This window comes from Varanus komodoensis, unplaced genomic scaffold, assembly GCF_004798865.1.
Source record: "Varanus komodoensis strain SLA01 unplaced genomic scaffold, ASM479886v1 scaffold1, whole genome shotgun sequence".
Taxonomy (NCBI): Eukaryota; Metazoa; Chordata; class Lepidosauria; order Squamata; family Varanidae; genus Varanus; species Varanus komodoensis.
Genome location: NW_025335268.1, coordinates 20,698,678 through 20,718,065, shown reverse-complemented (window position 1 = coordinate 20,718,065; position 19,388 = coordinate 20,698,678). Strand labels below are relative to the sequence as shown.

Below are 19,388 nucleotides of genomic sequence, written 5' to 3'. Positions count from 1 at the left end.
TTGACCTCACAGAGGTCTCAGATTTTGGATTTCTGAGAGTGAAGATTATTATTTACTGTTTTTAACATAGCATAATCAATGTATGTAGCACTTTAAAGAACAACAAACAAAAAGACAGGACCCTGCCCCAAAGAGGTTACAATCTAACATTTAATCTAGGTGGCTAATCTAAAAGAAATGAAGAGCAGTTGTCATTTTTCTAATGCAATACCCAACCCATGGATGGCTGACCTGACTAAGTCTCTTTTGTACCTGATAACATTTCCCAAGGTTGTCAAGCTCAGATTTACACGGGTCCCTTCCCTCAGCCTGTCTCCTTCTGATCCTGAGAACTTTTGTCTTTCACTTCCTGCCAAGTCCACCATATTTATAATGGAATGTTTAGTAATGTCTTCTTTCAGAAAAATCTGCAAGAAACAGCATTGGGAAAGGACAGAGCACAATCCAGCATGAATCCTGCCTGCGCAAGCTCTCTTTACCAAGTTCTCTTTCTCTTAACGGACATTCATGAAACACACATTCCTAGTGGGTTTTGCCCATCATATCCAACATCTGTTTTTCACAGGTTGGTATGATGATAAATGGTCAGCATAAATGATGAAAATATGCGCTCATGCATCTGCACAAAGCAAGACTGATGTTGGTGCCCAAAACAAAAATGAGTTGCAACCCACATATCCAAACAGGCAAAATAAACTTACAAATTGCAAACCTAGCACAAAAAAGACAATATTACAAAAACACTATACAGGTCTGGGGGTCCTAGAATTCCCTTCACTTAAGAAATGTTTGTGTTTTCTTTACAGACGGTTGTGGGGGGTTTGCTTTGGTCAATGAAGTTGATGAAAATGAAAGCGAGTCCGCAATATGAGACAGTTCAACCATCTTTGCCGCAATATGTTTGTAGCCCTTGCCCTTGGGGCTGTTTGCTTCACTAATGACTGCTGCTTTGCAGTAGCATAAGCTTGTCCTATGCTTTAACCAAGCTATCAAAACTTGCAGGTCCTGTCCAGATGTGTGAGAAACTCCTGTGTGATCCAAGCCACAGGTGGATTAGCTGTTTCCTAATATAAAGTGCCCTGTCTTTGACAGTCTATTCATACATCCACAGAAGACACAGTGCATTAAAATCTGATTTTCACATGCATTTGTTAAGTTCTGTGAATAGACCACTGCTTGAGATTATAGTACTATACCTGTTTGAAATGGATGGTGATAACCATGTGAGACCGACTGCTGGTGGCATTCATGGAGGTTGAAGCAGTGGTTCTTATTTTGGTACCTTGTTCCATCAGCCTCTCAATTTGTGCATAACTGTCGCAAGGCACCTGCTTCAAACCATCCACGTAGAAACCTTGGTGCTGATCTTCTCTTACCTTCAGCCCACCACGCTTCTTGATTTTCGATAGCAAGTCTAATACCTTGGATTGCAGACAAAGTTTCTTAGAGTAAGTTTACATGGAAAATAAAGAGGGGCACATCTTGGTGGGCAGGAGAAATGATGTCACAGAGGTCAAATATTCACCTTTATGTGCAAAGGTTTTGTACCTCTGGCATCTAGCCACCCCATGGGCTCATTTTCATTGTTACCATAATTGAAGAACTGACAACTTAACTAGATACATGGGTGTCCCTGAAGAGTTATATGTAGTCTAAAACACATCGTTAAGAGAAAAGTCATGCTGGATCAGGCCAAATGTCCATCAAGTCAACATTCCGTTCATACTGTGGCCAACTAGATGTCCATGGGAAGCCCACAAGTAGCAGATGGTCACAGTAATACCTTCCAACCCATGTTCCTCAGCAACTGGTGTACATAGGAATACAGCATCTGATGCTGGAGATAGTGTATAGCCATGAGGACTAGAAGCCATTGATAGTCTCCTCCTCCTCCTCCTCGAAATTGTCTAATTCCCTTTTAAACCATTTAAATCAGTAGCCATCAGTACATCTGTAGGCATGCATTCAATTTCTCCTGGCTGCTCAAATAGCATGCTTGCTTATCAAATTGTACAGGGAAATGAGAAATTCTTAAAATGAAATGCCCAATTGCAGCATCAAGCTTGCACAAACCTTTGTATATTGAACATTCTTCAGTTAACTAGACATGGCTGAGAAATAAACAAGAACATGCTTCCACAACCAGGTGCCACACAGGTGGGTTGGACTGTAAGTCTCTTTCTTTTTGACACCAGGTGAAGACCTACCTTTTTGGAAAAAAATTTAACACTTAGCCCCTGAATGCGGTGCCCCTTTTTTAAATTGTTATAGATGTTTTAGTTTGTTAGTGTTTTAATACGTTTAATATGCTTAATGTATTGTAAGTTGCCTAGGAAGGCCTTGGCAGTTATAGGCAGCCTATAAATATGTGTATAAATAAATAAATAACACCTCTCGTCATGACCAATGATTGTGCTATCTGGGGTGGATGTGCATTGCCATCCAACAAGTCTGGGAAGCACCAGGTTGAGGAGGGATGTTCCAGAGTTTCATTTTCCTATTGGGAGTGTTTATGACAAGGGATGGAGCAAACAAATTAAAGAAAAATGCCTGCAGATTAAAGAACAGAGATCCCAGTGTAGCATTCATATTTGCAGAACCAGGATCTGCTGGTCTGGGCTGGAGCTGGCACCTCTCCACTCAGCACAAGTGCTATTAGGGGACTGTTGGCTTTTGGCCTAGGCAATCTCCTCCCACACTCACAGTTGTTTCCCCCACCACCTCCAGTCAGTGGTGGTGAACCCAATTAAGTGGTGAACCCTTTTCCTGAGACCTGCTGAGGACGTGGTATGCAGGATTGCTGCAGTGCCACATGACTGGGTGTAAAAGCCCTGATTTCATTTTTAAAATATTATTAACACCCTTCTGGAAAATGTTCAGGTTCCCGTCTCTGTCTCAGTGCTGCTCCCCTATGGAACAGAAATAAATGGTTTCCAGAAGTGGGAGGTTGAAAAATAAGGAAGAATTAAATAGTCAACCTTACTGTAATTACCTGCTCATTATAAATTTCCAGCATACTAAATGTAACCTAAAAATTGAAGAGAGATATATCAAAATAGGTTCAGCACCTTCACTATTAACAGTTTACAGATACAATCCTATGCACATTTCCATGCAGGGAAAAGCTAACACCCAGAATGCTCTAGAGCAGTGGTGGCAAACCTATGGCACATGTGCCGCAGCGGGCAAGCAGAACTCTTTCTGTCAGCACGCGAGCCAAGTCGCCCTAGCAGCCAGTCATCGGATAACATGTGCATGCTTGGAAAGGAGTAGCGGCACCAGGTGATGACATCACGAGCCGCAACTCATTAGCCACAACTCATCCGAGCTTTCACATGGATGGTCAGTGCGCTGCCAAGGATAGATAAATAGATATGCTTGGACTGGCTGTGAGTTGTTTTTTCTAAACTAAAACCTCCGTTTTCAGGTTTTATTGCAGTGTTGGCACTTTGGGATACATAAGTGGGTTTTGGGTTGCAGTTTGGGCACTCGGTCTCTAAAAGGTTCGTCATCACTGCCCTAGACAAACATGCTAGGACTTGTAGGCTTTCTGTCTAAACTGGCATAGGATTGTACCCCAAGTCAATTTAGCAAAATTCAGCAATGAGTTCCACTTGTAAAACTGATACAGACCTTATTTTGTCTCCTGAACTACACAATGTTTTTGTCTCCCATGTGCACCCGGTTTGCACTTTTTCTGGTTGTATTTTTTCTAGCTACTAGAGTCATTCTCTTGAATAGAGAGTTTTAAAAACTGAGTATGTTTTTTGAAAATCAGAAATATTCATTACTCCAAACAACAATACATCCAAATCAATATAACATATGTCAATGCATAAACACACTTCTGATAGACATTATGACTGATTTGTTACAAGCATCTTTTTGTACTTACTCTGTATACTAATGCCTAAGGATTTTATATACAGTGGATGGATTGGAACACCTGTGATTCCTATTCAAAAGGAACTCTTTTTGAGAAGCAGCCATAAACATCACCCGCCACACATGTACATATGCTCTGCCTGCCTCCATCAGGACTGAATTCGGGCCAAGATGGAGCAACCAAGAGGCTTCCTCCATGGATCCCAATCATTTTCAGGTTGTGTGTGAGGGAGGCCACGTGCCCTCTTTGTCAGCACCCATCAATGCTGGATTTAACAAACTTGTATGCATCTCAAACACACCTGGTATTGCTTATTCTTCTCTTGGGTTCGAATTGTTTTAAAGAGTTCTTCACATACCACTGGAATTATCCCTCTGTTTGCACCATATCCAATCATGGAATAACTCTTCCCAGAGCCAGTCTGGCCATAAGCCAAAAGTGTAGCGTTGTATCCTTGCCAAGCGCTGTCTAGAACTCCCTGGCCAAGGTCTCGAAAAACTTCCCTCTGCAGTGACAGAGATGTACATTCACACATCCAAAAGCAAATACAAAAGGGAAGCTGTGTCTAGTGCACATCCACGTAGGATCTGACAGCCTGTTTCCACTGTGCTTCGGCTTGCACAGTCAGAAGTCAGAGAATAGCCCTGTACACATCAAAGTTAATGTGTATGAGCAAAGTGAGCCACTGCAATTGGGCAGCGGCTTCTTCTGACAGTAGCCCCTCACATTTCATGGAGCGCTGCTTGAGACCACCCCCTCCATTTTTGGTAGAAGTTGCTGCTGAAGGGGATCCCCCATGCATAGTGCTAGTACTTTCAAACTCATTACTCAGAGCTACTTGTGGCACGCTGGATGTATTGCAGCCTCCGCAAGGAAGATCCACAGTTGTCCTATGGATCAGGAGTCAGCAGTCTTCTGCCTTGCAGAACTACTTCATTTTTTACCAGAATGCCACCCTGAGGCCTACCAAGAAGCTAAGTACAAATTAGCAACTTGGGGTGAAGTGGGGTACAAAAGATGCTTACTAACTGCATCTTCATGAACCATAAAAAGGGATAACATGTATAATTTAATATTCACCTGAGTTGAGCATAACAGGAATTCTAGCTACATACTTTGTGGTTAGCAGGGAAGAGATGGAACCAGTTATCTACCAGCAGATTTAGACCTACTTTCTGTCTGTTATTTAATGACGGTTCTGATCATGCAAGATAATTAACATGCAACTTCAGGTATTAAAGTCAGGGAGAGAAAGCTAAAAAGCCTTTTATGGCGAACTGGATTTTATCCCTGTTTCTCTCTGCATTGCATTGCAGCGCTGTGAACTGCTCCAAGTGAAGACTGATCAGCTATGCTTTTGTGCTGTGATGGAGGACATCTGAAGGCACATACCTGTCCTGAGTATTTGCTGTTTGGTCCAGCTGAAATGAGCTTGCCGTCTTGGTCCTTTAAAAATCCACTGTGTGACCAATATGCCAGGTCAAAAGTAAACATTTTCACATTACTTGGATTCTTGGGATCATGTATGCTTGTAGTGCTGGAATTCATAGAAATCACACACCTACTGCTTGCGTTCTTCTCTCTCTGTTGAAATTAGAGTCAGGTTTAAAACAATGGAAGTGCAAATTGGTTACTAAGTTTCTAGTAGTTTGGAGGACATGATGTAATTTGGGTTTCTGAGAGGAAGCTGATTTTAGGACAGGTCCCGATGGAGCAAACATACTTTGCCTTTTGTGTTACAAACTTCAAGAATATTTTAGGAAAAATGATATTGCAGCTATCGGCAAATAATAAAGCTGTTTTTTTAAAGTTATTACAAGAAGCTATCTCAGTAAGTTCCTAACTTTTTTTTGAAACAGCAATTTCTTTCTATGAATACAGATACTCGTATTTTCCTCCCTGCCCTCCCATAAAACTAGAATTTGTGGTCACCCCATGAAGGAGATTAAGGAGAGATTCAGGACAGTTAAAGGAAGTACTTCACTCAGCAAAACTATGGAATTCACTATCCTAATAAGTAGTGATGGCCACCAAAACCGGGCTTTAAAGGGAGGTTGGACAGACTCATGGAGGAGAAGACGATCAATGGTTACTAGCCTTGCCGGTTATGTGATAACTCTGTTCTCAGAGGTGCCATGCACTGTATACCAGTTGCTGAAGATCTTGGGCAGGTGGAGGTTTTGTACTCCTGCTTGAAGGATCCTGTGAGAAGCTAGTTTGCCACTGTGTGAACAGAGTGCCAGACTGTATGGACCACTGGTCTGATCCAGCATGGCTTTTCTTATGTTCTGGGGGTTTCTCTAGCAAGTACTGTAGATGAAAATACATACAGTATTTCATGCAGTTTGATGTAACCTTTACATTCCTGATTCTCAGATGCTCTTCATACAAGTTTTTCAGAATGCATTTTTTTGGCTGACTTCCAGCAACATATACTCTTCTCAAGGTAGTTGTGCCAGATGCCAGAGTAGATACAATCTGGCATGTGCTGTCGTGCAACAGGGCAGGGAATTTAGCACATAAAACTTCCCTTCCCTGAATGGCTTCTGTTTAGTAAAAAGACTCTTGCATGGATGAAATATGCCTTCCTAAAACCAGTAACAAAATATGCAAACTCAGCTTATGCATTCTTTCCCATGCACCAGCTTAGAGGTACTCTGCACTGCCTCATTTGTACTCAACAAACACACCCCATAAATGGGCCGTGCAGATTTCAATGGGATTTTAAAGTACCTTCAAGCCTTGGTCAACAGTGAAACCTGGTTTATAGTTATCCATGTCAACACAACCACGCATAAACAAGAAATCAGATCTGCAATAACATGGCCCGACACAGCATATTAAGGGATTTAACTTCTACAACACAGTAGGTTGCGTTTACTACCACTGAAACAGAAACAAAATTGAGTCTAGGGAGTTATTTCACGAAGTGGAGATTTGCATCTGGAAAAAATTTCATTTGTATGTGTTATGCACTCAAATCTTTCAGAACACAAGTGAACAACTGAAGTTTGAACTAGGATTAAAAACTTGCCTTCCATTATGAATGTATTTGTAAGTTTTCCAAATGATTTTTAATTTGTTATATTCATGATGGATTCCTCTATTTGTGCGTAAGTCACAGTGAGACTGTTGTTGAACTGGGAAGCACTACACAATTTTTACTTGTATTACTATGAATGAATTCAACATAACTTCTTTTGAAGTTGTTAGTTGATACTTTAGACTCTTAAGTCCTTACCTGAGTGTAATACTTGTCAGTTCAAGAGAAGAGACATTTCAAGGAGAAGAAGGGAGAGCAGCTGTTTCAAGCACCTTAGAATTGATCTGTTTAAAATTCTACCTAAGCTTGAAACACCCTTAAAAAAACAAACAGTTATTTGCAGTAGCAATACAAGTCCAGGTGAGATAGTTAAGACCTCTTGGTGATAACCTTAAACCAAGGGTGGGCAGCTTTTGGTCCTCAAGATATTTTAATCTATTTTAACCCTATCAGTCCTAGCCAGTGTGGCCAGTGGTGAGGGAGAATAGGAATCGCAAGCCAAATATCTGGAGGGTTGCATGTTGCACACTCCAAAGGCCTTCAACAGAAGAGATAAAAAGGCAGCCAGCTTTTGACACGGCAAATTACTCTGTATAGGAAGGTTTGCTGGATCAGGGAAGGAACAAAAGCCACCCAATTTTATGCCTGGTGGGGGTAGGGGCAATTTACAATCCACGCCACAATCCTAGAACAAGCTATGGGTTCAGGGTCGTGTGTAAGCCTAGCCATCCCTAGATGATATATCAAATCAAAGGAAATTATGATAAATTTGGCAATGATCAGCCAACATCTGCAGAGCTGAAAAATAAATAAGAAATTAATTTCCTCTTCCAATTGTCTCTCTTTTGAAGCAAAGGCTGCCCTTCCCTCTTCCAAATGAATTTTAGTACAGCATTGGGATTTAAACAAAATACATAAAAGTTAATCAGTTAAACAAAGTAGAAGTGGCTAATATTTTTTCTTTCCATCTGACTCAAAAAGGAAGGCTAAACATCAATATAGATTATTGATCAGTACTCCTGTGCCTGTTGCTTTGAAGCAAGATCTGTAAATTTATAGGGGAGAATAAAGGAGGAGACAAAAAGAGCAGCAAGAAGGTGCTTGCAAAAAGTCTTGGCTTGCAGCCATGTGTGAAGTGCAGGACCTGCATTATCACAGTGGAGGTTATTATTTGTTCCAAAGGTGAAAATACAGTCTATTTCTGGACACAGACTATCAGCAAAATTTCCATATCCCACCCTCATTGCCTCAAACTAATACCCAATTTTCTTTACTTCACTCAAGACCATGAGCAGAAAAACACTTTAATACAAGGTCTGGTGTTGTCCCCTTTTCTCATCACAGGCACCCTTCACCTTCCAAAGGCACATGACCTAAATCTCTAACAGGTTCAGCTTTTTCCATCACTGTGAGAAAAGCTGCAGCTGCTGGATTCCCTGCTGCAGAAATATATAAAAGGTATTGAAGTCCTGCCTCAAAGAGGGGGCAATCTTATGTAGAGACTACAAACATCAAGAGCTATGAGCTGTGGACAAAACAAGGCATGCTACCTCCCTCGCCCCTCAGCTGTCTCTGTGCTGCAACACTAACTTCACATAAAGGAAAAGACGGCAAAGTGAATGAAAGAGGAATGAGCTCAGGATCCGGCAAGGCAAGGGAGGTTTGGAAATGAAATACCTTGATCAATCAACTGAGTGGGCATTGGATTTCTAAGACCAAACCTCAAAAAGCTTCTCTAAGTGCCTCTTCAACTATCACTGTAACATTAGGATAAGAAAAGCATCAGGCAAACCCCTTGCTTTTAATGCTATCCTTTAAAAAGCACATTGGACCTCTGTTCTCCAGCCCCCAGTACACTGTCCAGCATCCTTGGTCAACTGCTAGGGCACACAGCGTTGGCAGGGCCTATAGCCCCAACACTTGCGTGGTTGCTGATGTGGAGCAACCACCATCTAAACAATGTTCTCCAATTTGAATGCCTTGTCAACACAAACTGCGACTAAAGTGGTAGCTGGCTTGCAGTTGTTTGCTGCAAATTGTGGTGCTGCCAACCACAGGTTGCTTTTGAAGACGAGGGGTGGTTGCACCTGCCTGGAAGCCTTCTTGATCTAACATGCACGCAAGATGACACATCTCGCAATCTAATCAAACAAAAGCACTCACCAGATAAAGAAAAAGCCAGGCCTGGTTTGCTCCAGTAAGACTTACTCTGCTGTGTACGAAAGCCTGACAGCCTGGGTGCAACACCAAGCTTCGCTTTGCCCGTTTCCTCCCTCTAGCACATGTGCCACAGTTGCCAGCAGTCTGGGCATGGCTCCCTTCTCCTTCCTGCCAAAGCCTCGCCTCACCTCCCTCTTCCTTTCTGCAATAAAAAAGGTCACGTCTTAATTTCAAGAGTACATAAAATGTGTTACTAACCTGACTGAAAGGTCTCACACGCACTGCCACTTTCACACTTTCAGAACCTGGCATGTTTTTATGGCTTTAATTCTTCCAGGAAATCCAGAAACAAGAATGCAGTATACAGGCACACTCTCCCTTCAGGACCTTGCCTTGAAAAAGATGGTGGAGTGGAGCCTAATACAGGAATATCTTTCTAAACTACTCAATTATTAATATGTTAAGTCATAAATTATAACTAAATAGATGAATTATTTCTAAGAGGAATTCCACTAGGTCACCTAAACCAGTTGCATACTGGGCGTCTTCTGAGAGATTTGAGTGTGTTTGCCTACATTTTGCTTTTTCTCAATTAAGACCATGTCTGCTTTGACCTGCTCTCACCTTTTCTGTACTGCAGGGATGTGTCAAGTACTACAGAAGAATATATAGTTCCAGACAACTTTTATTTTACCAAAATTGTGGTATTATTTCGAATAACCCCAAAATCTATAAAACATGACTCATTTCAAAATATCAGATCTGAGTCAATTGAAGTATGTGAAATCCCTGAAAATGTTGATACCAATCATTGATAGATTTGATCATATAGATATCTCAAATGTTAGAGACCCCCTGCTGAGGCAGCAAACTGAAAAAACAATGAAACAATTGAGGTGAGATTTTGTTTTATAAACTGAAGAGCAGCTTTCCCAAGTTAAGACAAATACAAAAAATATTGCACAGCTTCAATACAATTGTTTACATTCCAACTTCAATAAAGTACATGTTCATCAGTAAGGAGAGGAAGGTTTCATTTGTAATGGGTAACTATTACCAATTCCCAAAAGATCAAAACATTTCCTATGAATCCTAAAACTGCCAAATTTTAATTTTTAAAAACATTGCAAGTTCAAACTGGGGTTTTTTGTTTAAAAAAAGACTATTAGTCTCCTTTAAGGGAGGCATTAGCAGTGGCAAGTCATCATTAAAATCCCCTTTGAGCTGTTTGCATCACGCACACCCTAATATTCTCTCAAAAATCTAGTGGACAATAATCATTGTTAAGTATACATTTTATTTAACATTCCTAAAATAAGATGTATTTACATATAATATAAATGTATGAAGTGTCTTATAAAATAGAAAAACTGCATTGACTGAAGAAATCACACTCCACATGGAGTTACTTATTGAAGACCTTTAGCTTTCTGAAATTTTACAATAATTTATATAAATTATCTTCCAAATTAGATGATTTTTCTTAATATTCCACACAATTCTGATGATTTTACAAACATTAGTGTATATTACACAGTTTTAAAAACAGTTATAGCATCTTCTTCCGAACAACTGGCTTTGGATAGCTAGACAGTCTTTTCTCTTTCCTACGAAGAGTCTTTTGAGCAACTTTTTCTGCTTTGTCCACAGCTTCTTTCTGCTTGCCTTTTGCTCCATCTACTGGGGTTCCGAAAGGAGAAATGAATTTAATTTCCATTGGTGGTGGTGACCAACTACCATCTTTCCCTAGGACTCTGCAAGGAAGAGAGAAGAGCGGTTATGCTAACAAACATTCTTCTTTAGGTGAATTAGGCTAAATTAGGTGAGTCACACAAAAAAACAAGTCCAAATTAATGTTGTTTTGCTCACAATTCTTTATACCATAAATAGTCGTAACACCAAATGTACGGATGGCACCCTTTTGCATGCAGTTGCTTTTGAAGCAAATTTCCCCCCAATCCCAACCAAAATGGCATCTTTGCATACTTGCTTGCTTTTGACCTTGTAGCTCTGCTTCTTTTTACTTTCTGCTTTTCTAATGTTTCTATTGAAATGACATCCTTTTCTTCCTTAATTGGTAATTCCTAAGGACAAGTGAAGAGTGTTAAGCATACAAAAAGTGATGGCATATCCTTACCTCAATGACCCAGGTTTAAAAGGTACACCCCACACACAAATCCACAAGGCTCTTGTAGTTTCTTACAATTAATATAATATTACATGATTGTTACTCAATATACTTGCTTGCAGCTTTCCCAATAGCTGTAAGAACTCTTAAAGCCAGAAAACATGGAGGGGCAAGTACGTAGGGTCAGGTGAAATGGTGCCTGGCCATTTTATCCTCGTCTTTTCTGTCTCTTCTATCATTCATCAACTGAGGACCCTCCAAAGCCTTGAGGGTCCCAAGGCTTATGCGAATGGGACGGCATACAAAAATTCCAAATTTCAAAGACATAAGCTGTGTAACAGGAATAGTTTCATGAACAGGTAATGATAACTGATTCACAGTCTTGTGAAAGAAAAGTCTGCTTTAAAAAGTCACATTTGCGTATGAATTCCCATGAGGACTAAAGCATTTACCAAAATATCCCTTTGCTCTGTCAGGTAAGTTTGCCATACTGGCTACCGACTCTTTAAGAAGAATGCAAACATTATGTAAGCTGCTTCTGTACCTGCTCTTTTAATAAAGGTCAATTACATCCTTGTCAAGAGATCTGACAAAGTATTCCAGAAAAGAAGTGGGTTTGCAAGCTCTGATTGATTAGCATGAAGCATTCTTCCTACCAGTTATGTTCCAGGTGTGTTAGACTACAATTCTATGCTGACTGGGGAGGGAACTAGTTTGAAGGACCATGAAAATCAGGGGGGTTGCATATAGCTCATGCCACCCCTCAAAATGGGGAGAAAAAAATCCCCTCCTTGAAAGCTACAAGGACTGGAAGACTACAGTGAAGATGATTTTCCTGCCTGAGGATGTTAACCAAAATGATGCTTTCTGCCCCAGCCTTGAACACACACAAACACATACACACACCCCATACTGATCTGAATACAAAAGTATTTAACATCATTCACTCTAAGTATAATCATATGCCTCGAATGGTACCATTTTTAAAATTGGATGCTTAGAATCTATGTTGAAGCTGACATTTGAAGTCTCTTTAATCTGCCACTGGAAAAAACTATGCAGCTGAAATCCATTTCTTATACAGGAATGTTACATTCTACCAATTGATTTTGTAATCTGATATAATTTTTTAAACAGGGCAGAGAAATATTTTGCCTGTCCTTATAACTCTTGCATATATATTTATTAGTTAATTTAAAAATTTTTACCTGCACCATTTGTTGTATGGTATTAGCAAAGTTTTGCCATTTCTTATGTTGTAGAATTGGGTGTGTTATCACATCACACAAATCCCACAAAATATGCAAATTTAACAGACGGGAAGTAAATAGAAGGGGAATGAATGCCTTAGAGTAAAAGCAGCTGCTTACCTGTAACTGTCGTTCTTCGAGTTGACATCTGTGCATTTGCACATATTAACATTGCCGTGCAGCGCAAAGCCTGAATCGGAGAGAAACTTCTACAGCTAAATGTCAGCAAGTGGTTGTGAGCCCCATGCCCTTTCTGGGGCTCTGAATAAGGAGGGGGCTCCTGCCCACTTCTCCAGTTTTCTTGGCGATCACATCTCCGAGTAACCAGAGGGTGAGAGCTCAAAATGCCCACCATGCATGTTCCCAAATGGCCCCATGTGGTGGAGAGAGAGGGCGTGGTCTGATGACCTCAGGCAGTAGGGCAGAGGGTGGGTTGTGTGAATGCACAGATGACCACTCAAAGAATGGCAGTTACAAGGTAAGCAACCTGCCTTTCTTCTTTATGGTCTCTGTGCAAGCACCCATATGGGCGATTAGCAAACCGGGGAGGACTATAATTTCCATCATGCCCAACCAGCATGGCCAATGGAAGTTGTAGTCCAACTCATCTGGACAGTACCAGTTTTGGCAAGGGTGCACTAAAAAAAATTTGGTAGTCATTAGCTCTGCATCCAAATACAGCCATTGTGTATTGTGGGAATTGTTCTGGGCTGACATGCTTCATATACTAAGAGTGGCATTAACAGTATTTATCTTTAGTATTTTTGCTTCATTCTCTGTAAATGCCAATTGTAGTCATCAGCTGTATTATGCAAAATACTGCATCTAGTGCCTTGGTTGTGTTGTAGCTATGTCCCTTGAATATGGACATGCTCTTCCCCACCTCATCTTGGGCTTCTGCTGCAGCCCGAGGGAGCGGAGCAAGCATTTTTAATTAATTTTTAAAATTTTAATTATTTTTAATTTATTTTAATTTTGATTAATTTTACTGTGCAGTGTGCATAGGAATTCATTCATATTTTTTTCAAACTATAGTTGAAACAGTCTGAGGGACAATGAACTGGCCCCCTATTTAACAAGTTTGGGGACCCCTGCTGTAGTGCCAGATGAAGGTCGATAGCGTGGAACAAGTGGCAGCTTTGCAGATGTTATGGAGAACGATTCCTGCCAGGGAAGCGGTGGATGTAGCCTGTGCTCACGTGGAGTGTGTGTTGGGGCGTGAAGGAAGGTCAAGGCCCACCATCTTGTAGCCTAGGCAGATGATACTGGAATTTACTTGGCAATTCTCTTGAGGCGAGATGGTGTTCCCCTTGACCAGGCCATCGTAGCAGATGTGCAGCGGAATTGTTCAGTGGAGTTGTTCTGTGTGCGACATGCAGAAGGCAAGGGCTCTGCGGATGTCCAGGTGGAGGAGCAGTTCCTCTAGGGGAGTGGATATGCTCAGAAAGAAGGCTGGGAAGACAAAGTCCTGGTTCATTTGGCAGGGAGAGGTGATCTTGGGCTGGAACTGTGGGTCTGGGTGGAGAACCATTTTGTGGAAAGTGAGGTATGGGTCGTCAACCCTAAGACTGACCAACTCACCTGAGCAGCAGGCTGAAGTGACTGTGATGAGGAAAACTGTTTTCTAGGACAGGAGGTGGAGGTTGGTTGTTGCCATGGGCTTGAACAGCTGTCTGGTGTAGGACAACAGAGAGGCCCCACAAAGGGGTACAAGGGCATACTGGTGATGTTTTGCACACCCCAGAGGAACCTGTGTGCTAGGGGAGGTGTAAATGCAGAGGACCCCTGGATTGGGGGTGGAAATGCGAGATCACAGCCAGGCAGACCCTGATGGAGGACAGGGACAGTTCTGAGCTGAAGCGCTTCTGAAGGGTTCAATGGAGGTATGGGAAGGGTTTAGGCCTCTTGCCCTGGCCTGGCGAGTGAAGGCAGTCCATTTGGTTAGGTAGGACGTGTGTGTGGAAGATTTTAGAGCAGCCTGTAGAATGCAGGCAACAGCCGGGGGTAGTGCTGGTTAGGGATACAATGTCCGCAGATTCTCTAGGCAGTCAGGTTCAGGGTCTGATGTCTGGGTGGAGCACCTGGCCTTCGAAGGATGAGAATGCAGTTCTGGGGCAGGTGGAGGAGGAGGAGGAGGAGGAGCCACAGCTGTCATAGCCACCAGGGATGAGGAGGAAACAGTCTGTGCGACTCTTCTGGATTTTGGCGATCACCTTGGGGACCAGAGGGAATGGGGGGGAAGGCATAGAACAGAGACACCTGCCACTTCAGGAGAAATGTGTTCCCAAAGGAGTCCCTCCTACATCCTGATTCGGAGCAGAAGCAGTCACACTTGGCATTCTGGGAAGTGTCGAAGAGGTCACTCTCTGGAGTGCCCCAGCTGTTGTAGAGGTCATGGAGGACCACACTATCGAGTTTCCACTCATGGGATGTGAAAACATCCACTCAGGGCATCTGCTAAGGTGTTTAGGCAACCCACCATGTGAATGCCTGTGATTGAGATGGCTCTGCCTAGGCACCCATCCCAGGTGGAGGATGCGAGATTGGATAGGCAGGTGGAGCGGGTCCCGCCCTGTTTGTTTACGTAATACATGATGGTTGTATTGTCTGTGGCAATTTGGACATGGCAGCCCTACAAGGAATCCTGGAATCGGATTAGGTCTTTGTATATGGCCATTATCTCCAGGAGGTTGATGTGACTTCAGGAGTTGCGGTCCTCCCAGATACTCTTGAGGGCAGAGGTCTCTGCAGTGAGCATCCCAGTCTGTGCTGGAGGTATCCATTCTGAGGGTGACCTCTGGTTCCAGAGTGGAGAATGGGAGCCTGGCTGCAAGGCTGGCTGGAATGGAGCAAGGCTCTGACCCATGGTGGGGGGCAAAGGTTGGTGTGGTAGTGGTCACTGCCCGTGGTGAAAACTTCCATGAACCACAGCTGCAGGGGTCTCATCTGGAGGCAAGTGAAGCAAACCACGGATAGTGTAGTGGTCATGAGGCCCAGGAGTCTCTAAAAGGTGTCATCCATAGAAGAGGCTGCAGTTCTGATGGCCTTGGTGAGGGAGGCAAGAGTTTTGGCCCTTGGTTGTCGGAGGAAGGCCTTCCCATGTATGGAGTTCAGGTGAGCCCCTATGAAGAGAATGGAATGGGTAGGGGAGAGAACAGACTTGTCATGATTAATGAGGAGGTCCAGGCCCTGCAGGAGTGAGTAGATGGTGCTAACTGCCCAGGAAATATCGGCCATGGATGGCGCTGTGAGAAGCCAGTCATCTGGGTATAGGAACACCTAAACTCCCTGGCGGCAGAAAGGCACAGACCACCACCATGCACTTGGTGAAGACATGTGGTGTGGTGGGTAGGACAAAAACTGGAAGGTCACTTCCCCTATACAGAGTCTAAGTGCCTATATGCATGGTTAATGTTGATATGGAAATAGGCATCCTAGAGGTCTATGGAGGCTAACCAAATGCCCTGCTTGAGCAGGGGGAGGATGCTCTGCAGACTGGTCACCCTTAACTTCTTGGGGGTGTGGAACTTGTTGATGCCTCTCAGGCTTGAAACTCCTGTCCCTTTTAGGAACTGTGAAATAATGGGAATAGAATCCCCTATGCAGGTCCATGGAGACACATTTGATTGCACCCTTGGACAGTAGGATCTCTATCTCTGCCAGCAAGGCAGGCAAGGAAGTGGTAGTTCTAACATGTCAAGGGGTGAGAAAATATCAAACTTAATCCTGTACCTGTGATGGATTACAGATAGGACCCAGGAGTCCAAAATAATGGACTCCCAGCCGGGAGGAACTGGGACAAGTGGTCTGTGAAGCTGGCGGGGGGGGGGGCGCTGCCTGGACCTGACCCTCAATGCCTGAATCTGGCATCCGATGCTTAGGTACAAATTTTTGACAGGGCTGGGTGTCCCGCCTCTTAGGGGGAGCCCTAGCCTTGAAGAGGCAGTTGGGGAAGGACCGGTGGTTAGTGCTGAGAGGGGCCCTGCCACTTATGTGGTTGGGACAGCTAGACAAACCTCGTATGCCTGGTGGTTGCTCTGGCCTTGTGGAAGGAGTCCATGCTCTTGTCCATCCTGGTGCTGAAGAGTCCCTCATCATCAAAGGACACGTCCTCAGTGCAAGAGTGGGTCTCCTGGGGGAGGCCTGCAGAGCGCAGCCAGGCATGGTGATGGAGCTTGGTGGCTCCCAAAAGAGCCTTCTTGTTGCAGTCCACATGGTTGCTGTCTAGCTGGTACCTGGACAGCTGCTCAGCCTGTGTGTGAAGCAAGGATGCCACCTCACGCTGCTTGTGTGGGAGGTGCTGCGCCAGGGTCCCCATCTTTCCCCAAAGGAACATCTGGTATTTTGCTGTGGTGGCATAATACATTGCTACATGAAGGCCCAGGGAAGAGGCAGCATAACCCCTGTGGGCCAGGCCATCGAGGCGTCGACCCTCCTTGTCTGCTGGTCTGAGTGGTCCCGCTGGGAGGCATCCTGCATAGACTCTAGTATAATAGAGCTGGGCTTGGGATGTTGATTCAGGAAGGGGAGTCACTGAAGTGATGCTCAATATGTTGTCTTGATGCGGCAGGAGGTAGTTAAAGTCACCGCAGGTGATCTCCAAGACTACTGTACCATGTGCAGAAGGGCTGGGGGGAAGGGAATGGAGATGGGCACACTGTCAGCAGTCAGGTCCCCAAAGACAAGGTCACCTGTGGGCTCCACTGGTTGGGAGACAGCAAAGCCAAGGTTGGCCATGTGGAGGACCAGGACAGTGAAGCATCTCCTTCTCCACCCATAGTGTGTCCTGGTCCTGGGGGAAGAACAGCGAGGGGGGCTAGGCAAGAGGGAGAAGACTGAATCAGGGAAATAGCTCTGACCTGAGTCAAAGGATGGAGAACAGCGCTGGCTGGATTGCGAGGGTCCTCTCCTTGGCAGCTGTAAGCAGAGTGATGTCACATCTGGAGGCTGTGGGAAGGGTGTGTGTGCATGGCTGCCTGGGTGCCAGCTGGTCTTGGAATGACATGGCCTCTAGAGTGGTGAGCCGTGATAAGGTCAGCATGGATAGCATGTTGGCGTCAATGAGTGCATGCATGGGCCTTGTAGAGGCCGGAGTCATTGTGGGAGGCCTTGCGATGCTGGCATGACTGTAGGTCACCATCAACAGTGGCTGGGGCAGCACTGGAGCACTCTCATTGCTGTGTGGTGTCGCATGTGTGAGTCAGTACAGGTCCTTGGCTTTGGGCTTGGGAACAGCGCTGATGATGGTCGGAGTCTGCCTTCCTATGCTGTGAGGCAAGGCTGGCAAGGTTGCAGTAGTGGGCAGCGTGGTGACAGAGGGCATGAGCTTGGGGGTTGGTGTGGCTGTAACCCAGAGGTAGGTCCTCAATGGATGAGGCAGACATCTCCCAGTCCAGTCGGTGCACGTGGGGAAGTGCAGCAAGCCCATCGAGATCCATCAAAGGCTTGGAAAAGTCCTCTGGATATGAGGATTCAGGATGTTGCATGCCCAATCCAGAGAAGGGGAGCAGGGCGATCCCTGGTGTCTCCAAGATGAGCTATCCCTTTTTGTGGGTGGGATGAGCAGGCTGGCCAATGCAGCGCATGGGGAATCAGCAGCAGGGTATTCGGGAGTCATGGGTGTCAGGGGTGGTGGAGATGGAGAAATGTGCATGGGATGTGGATCCCTGACTTGGATTGGGTCTGTCTTCAGAGTGGCGCAGGAATCTGCCAGCAGGGCCTTGATGTCCTGGGCTGGAGGCAGCATGCACAAAGAATTGTTGGTAGGTGGAGGGGGGGAATGACCATGTGGCGCTTCCTCATCCTCTTGACACTGATGGGCGCCAGCAGCTTCCCCTCATGTTTCCTCTTGCAGGCTGTGCAGACTCAGCTGGAGGGAGGTTGGACGGCTCTTTGGCCACCAGCTTCGAGTTGGCCATATGCAGGGCTCTTTGCCATAAGACAAAACAGAACCAATTTGTCCACTGCTGGCGTGTTTGTTTTTTGAACGCCTGGCAGTTCAGGCAGGTCTCCACGATATGCCCCTCACCAAGGTAGAGGCGGCACAAGGAATAGCCATTGGCAGCTGGGAGGCATGCTGTGCACGAGGCACAACTCTGGAAAGCTGCATCGGCCATTAGAAGAAGAAAAAAACAGTGAAAGGAAGCAGTGAAAAGAGAGGAAAGGAAATAGAGGGATTGCGGGGAAATGAGTGAGCAGCTGAGTGTGAGAAGAGGAGGAGAAAAAAGGGCCTCCTTTTAATTTTTTTTCTTGTTAGTGGGAGGCAGAGAAAGGGAGAGGAGAATTTGGTTTGGTTTGGTAGGAGTGAGTATAAGAAAGCAAGGGAAAAAAAGAGAGGTAGGAAGCGAAGTTCTCAGACTGATCAGGTGATGCAGCAAGACTTGCGGTCGAAAAGAAACTGGAGAAGTGGGCCGGAGCCCCCTTTCTTATCCAGAACCCCGAAAGGTGTGGGGGAGGCTCCTGCCCACTTCGTGACATTTAGCTGTAGAAGTTTCTCTCCGATCAAAGCCTTGCGCTGCACAGCAATGCGCATATGTGTGATTGCACAGAGATCAAAAAGAACTGTTTTGAGAAGGAGCCACAAGTGAGTACGGTGGTTAGCTCCCCTTTCTGGAGTAGCTGGAGACTTGGGGATGTGTGAAAAAGGCGGAAGGCATCTTTTGGTGCACCTTCCTCTGCTGCCTTTTCCCTTTACCAGAGCTTTTCAACTGACAATTTGACAACCGTGCACAAATTAACCTATACACACCCTTGTCTTCCTTATTTCCTACTCCACTTTGTGGCTTCCTTTGACAGCTGAAATAGACAAGAAAACTGACGGGGCAAGACTGCACAAATCAGAATTAGAACTCAGAGGACAACTTAGGGAAGTCTAACAAAAATAATAGCAATAGCAATTATGAAAATAGTTGCACCATTTTA

General features: G+C 44.3%; 2 protein-coding genes across 7 annotated transcripts in view; both read right to left on the bottom strand.

Moving 5' to 3' along the window:
- The window catches only part of LOC123033993 (kinesin-like protein KIF28P), a 35,360-nt gene extending 25,263 nt beyond the window's left edge, over window positions 1-10,097 (bottom strand). Inside the window, exons 1-7 of the mRNA XM_044450991.1 lie at window positions 10,075-10,097; window positions 9,093-9,291; window positions 5,279-5,470; window positions 4,188-4,391; window positions 2,993-3,028; window positions 1,197-1,421; window positions 253-407 (exon numbers count right to left, since the gene is read on the bottom strand). Coding sequence (XP_044306926.1) covers window positions 253-407; window positions 1,197-1,421; window positions 2,993-3,028; window positions 4,188-4,391; window positions 5,279-5,470; window positions 9,093-9,291; window positions 10,075-10,097 — 1,034 coding nt within the window. The remainder of the gene's footprint in view (window positions 1-252; window positions 408-1,196; window positions 1,422-2,992; window positions 3,029-4,187; window positions 4,392-5,278; window positions 5,471-9,092; window positions 9,292-10,074) is intronic.
- The window catches only part of AHCTF1 (AT-hook containing transcription factor 1), a 67,218-nt gene continuing 57,810 nt past the window's right edge, over window positions 9,981-19,388 (bottom strand). For 5 of the 6 annotated variants that reach the window (XM_044419228.1, XM_044419219.1, XM_044419255.1 and 2 more), the window contains exons 35-36: window positions 11,076-11,173; window positions 9,981-10,843 (exon numbers count right to left, since the gene is read on the bottom strand). In XM_044419228.1, the coding sequence (XP_044275163.1) occupies window positions 10,639-10,843; window positions 11,076-11,173 (303 nt within the window). In that variant the 3' untranslated portion in view covers window positions 9,981-10,638. The remainder of the gene's footprint in view (window positions 10,844-11,075; window positions 11,174-19,388) is intronic. The other variant, XM_044419264.1, reaches the window with a different exon arrangement.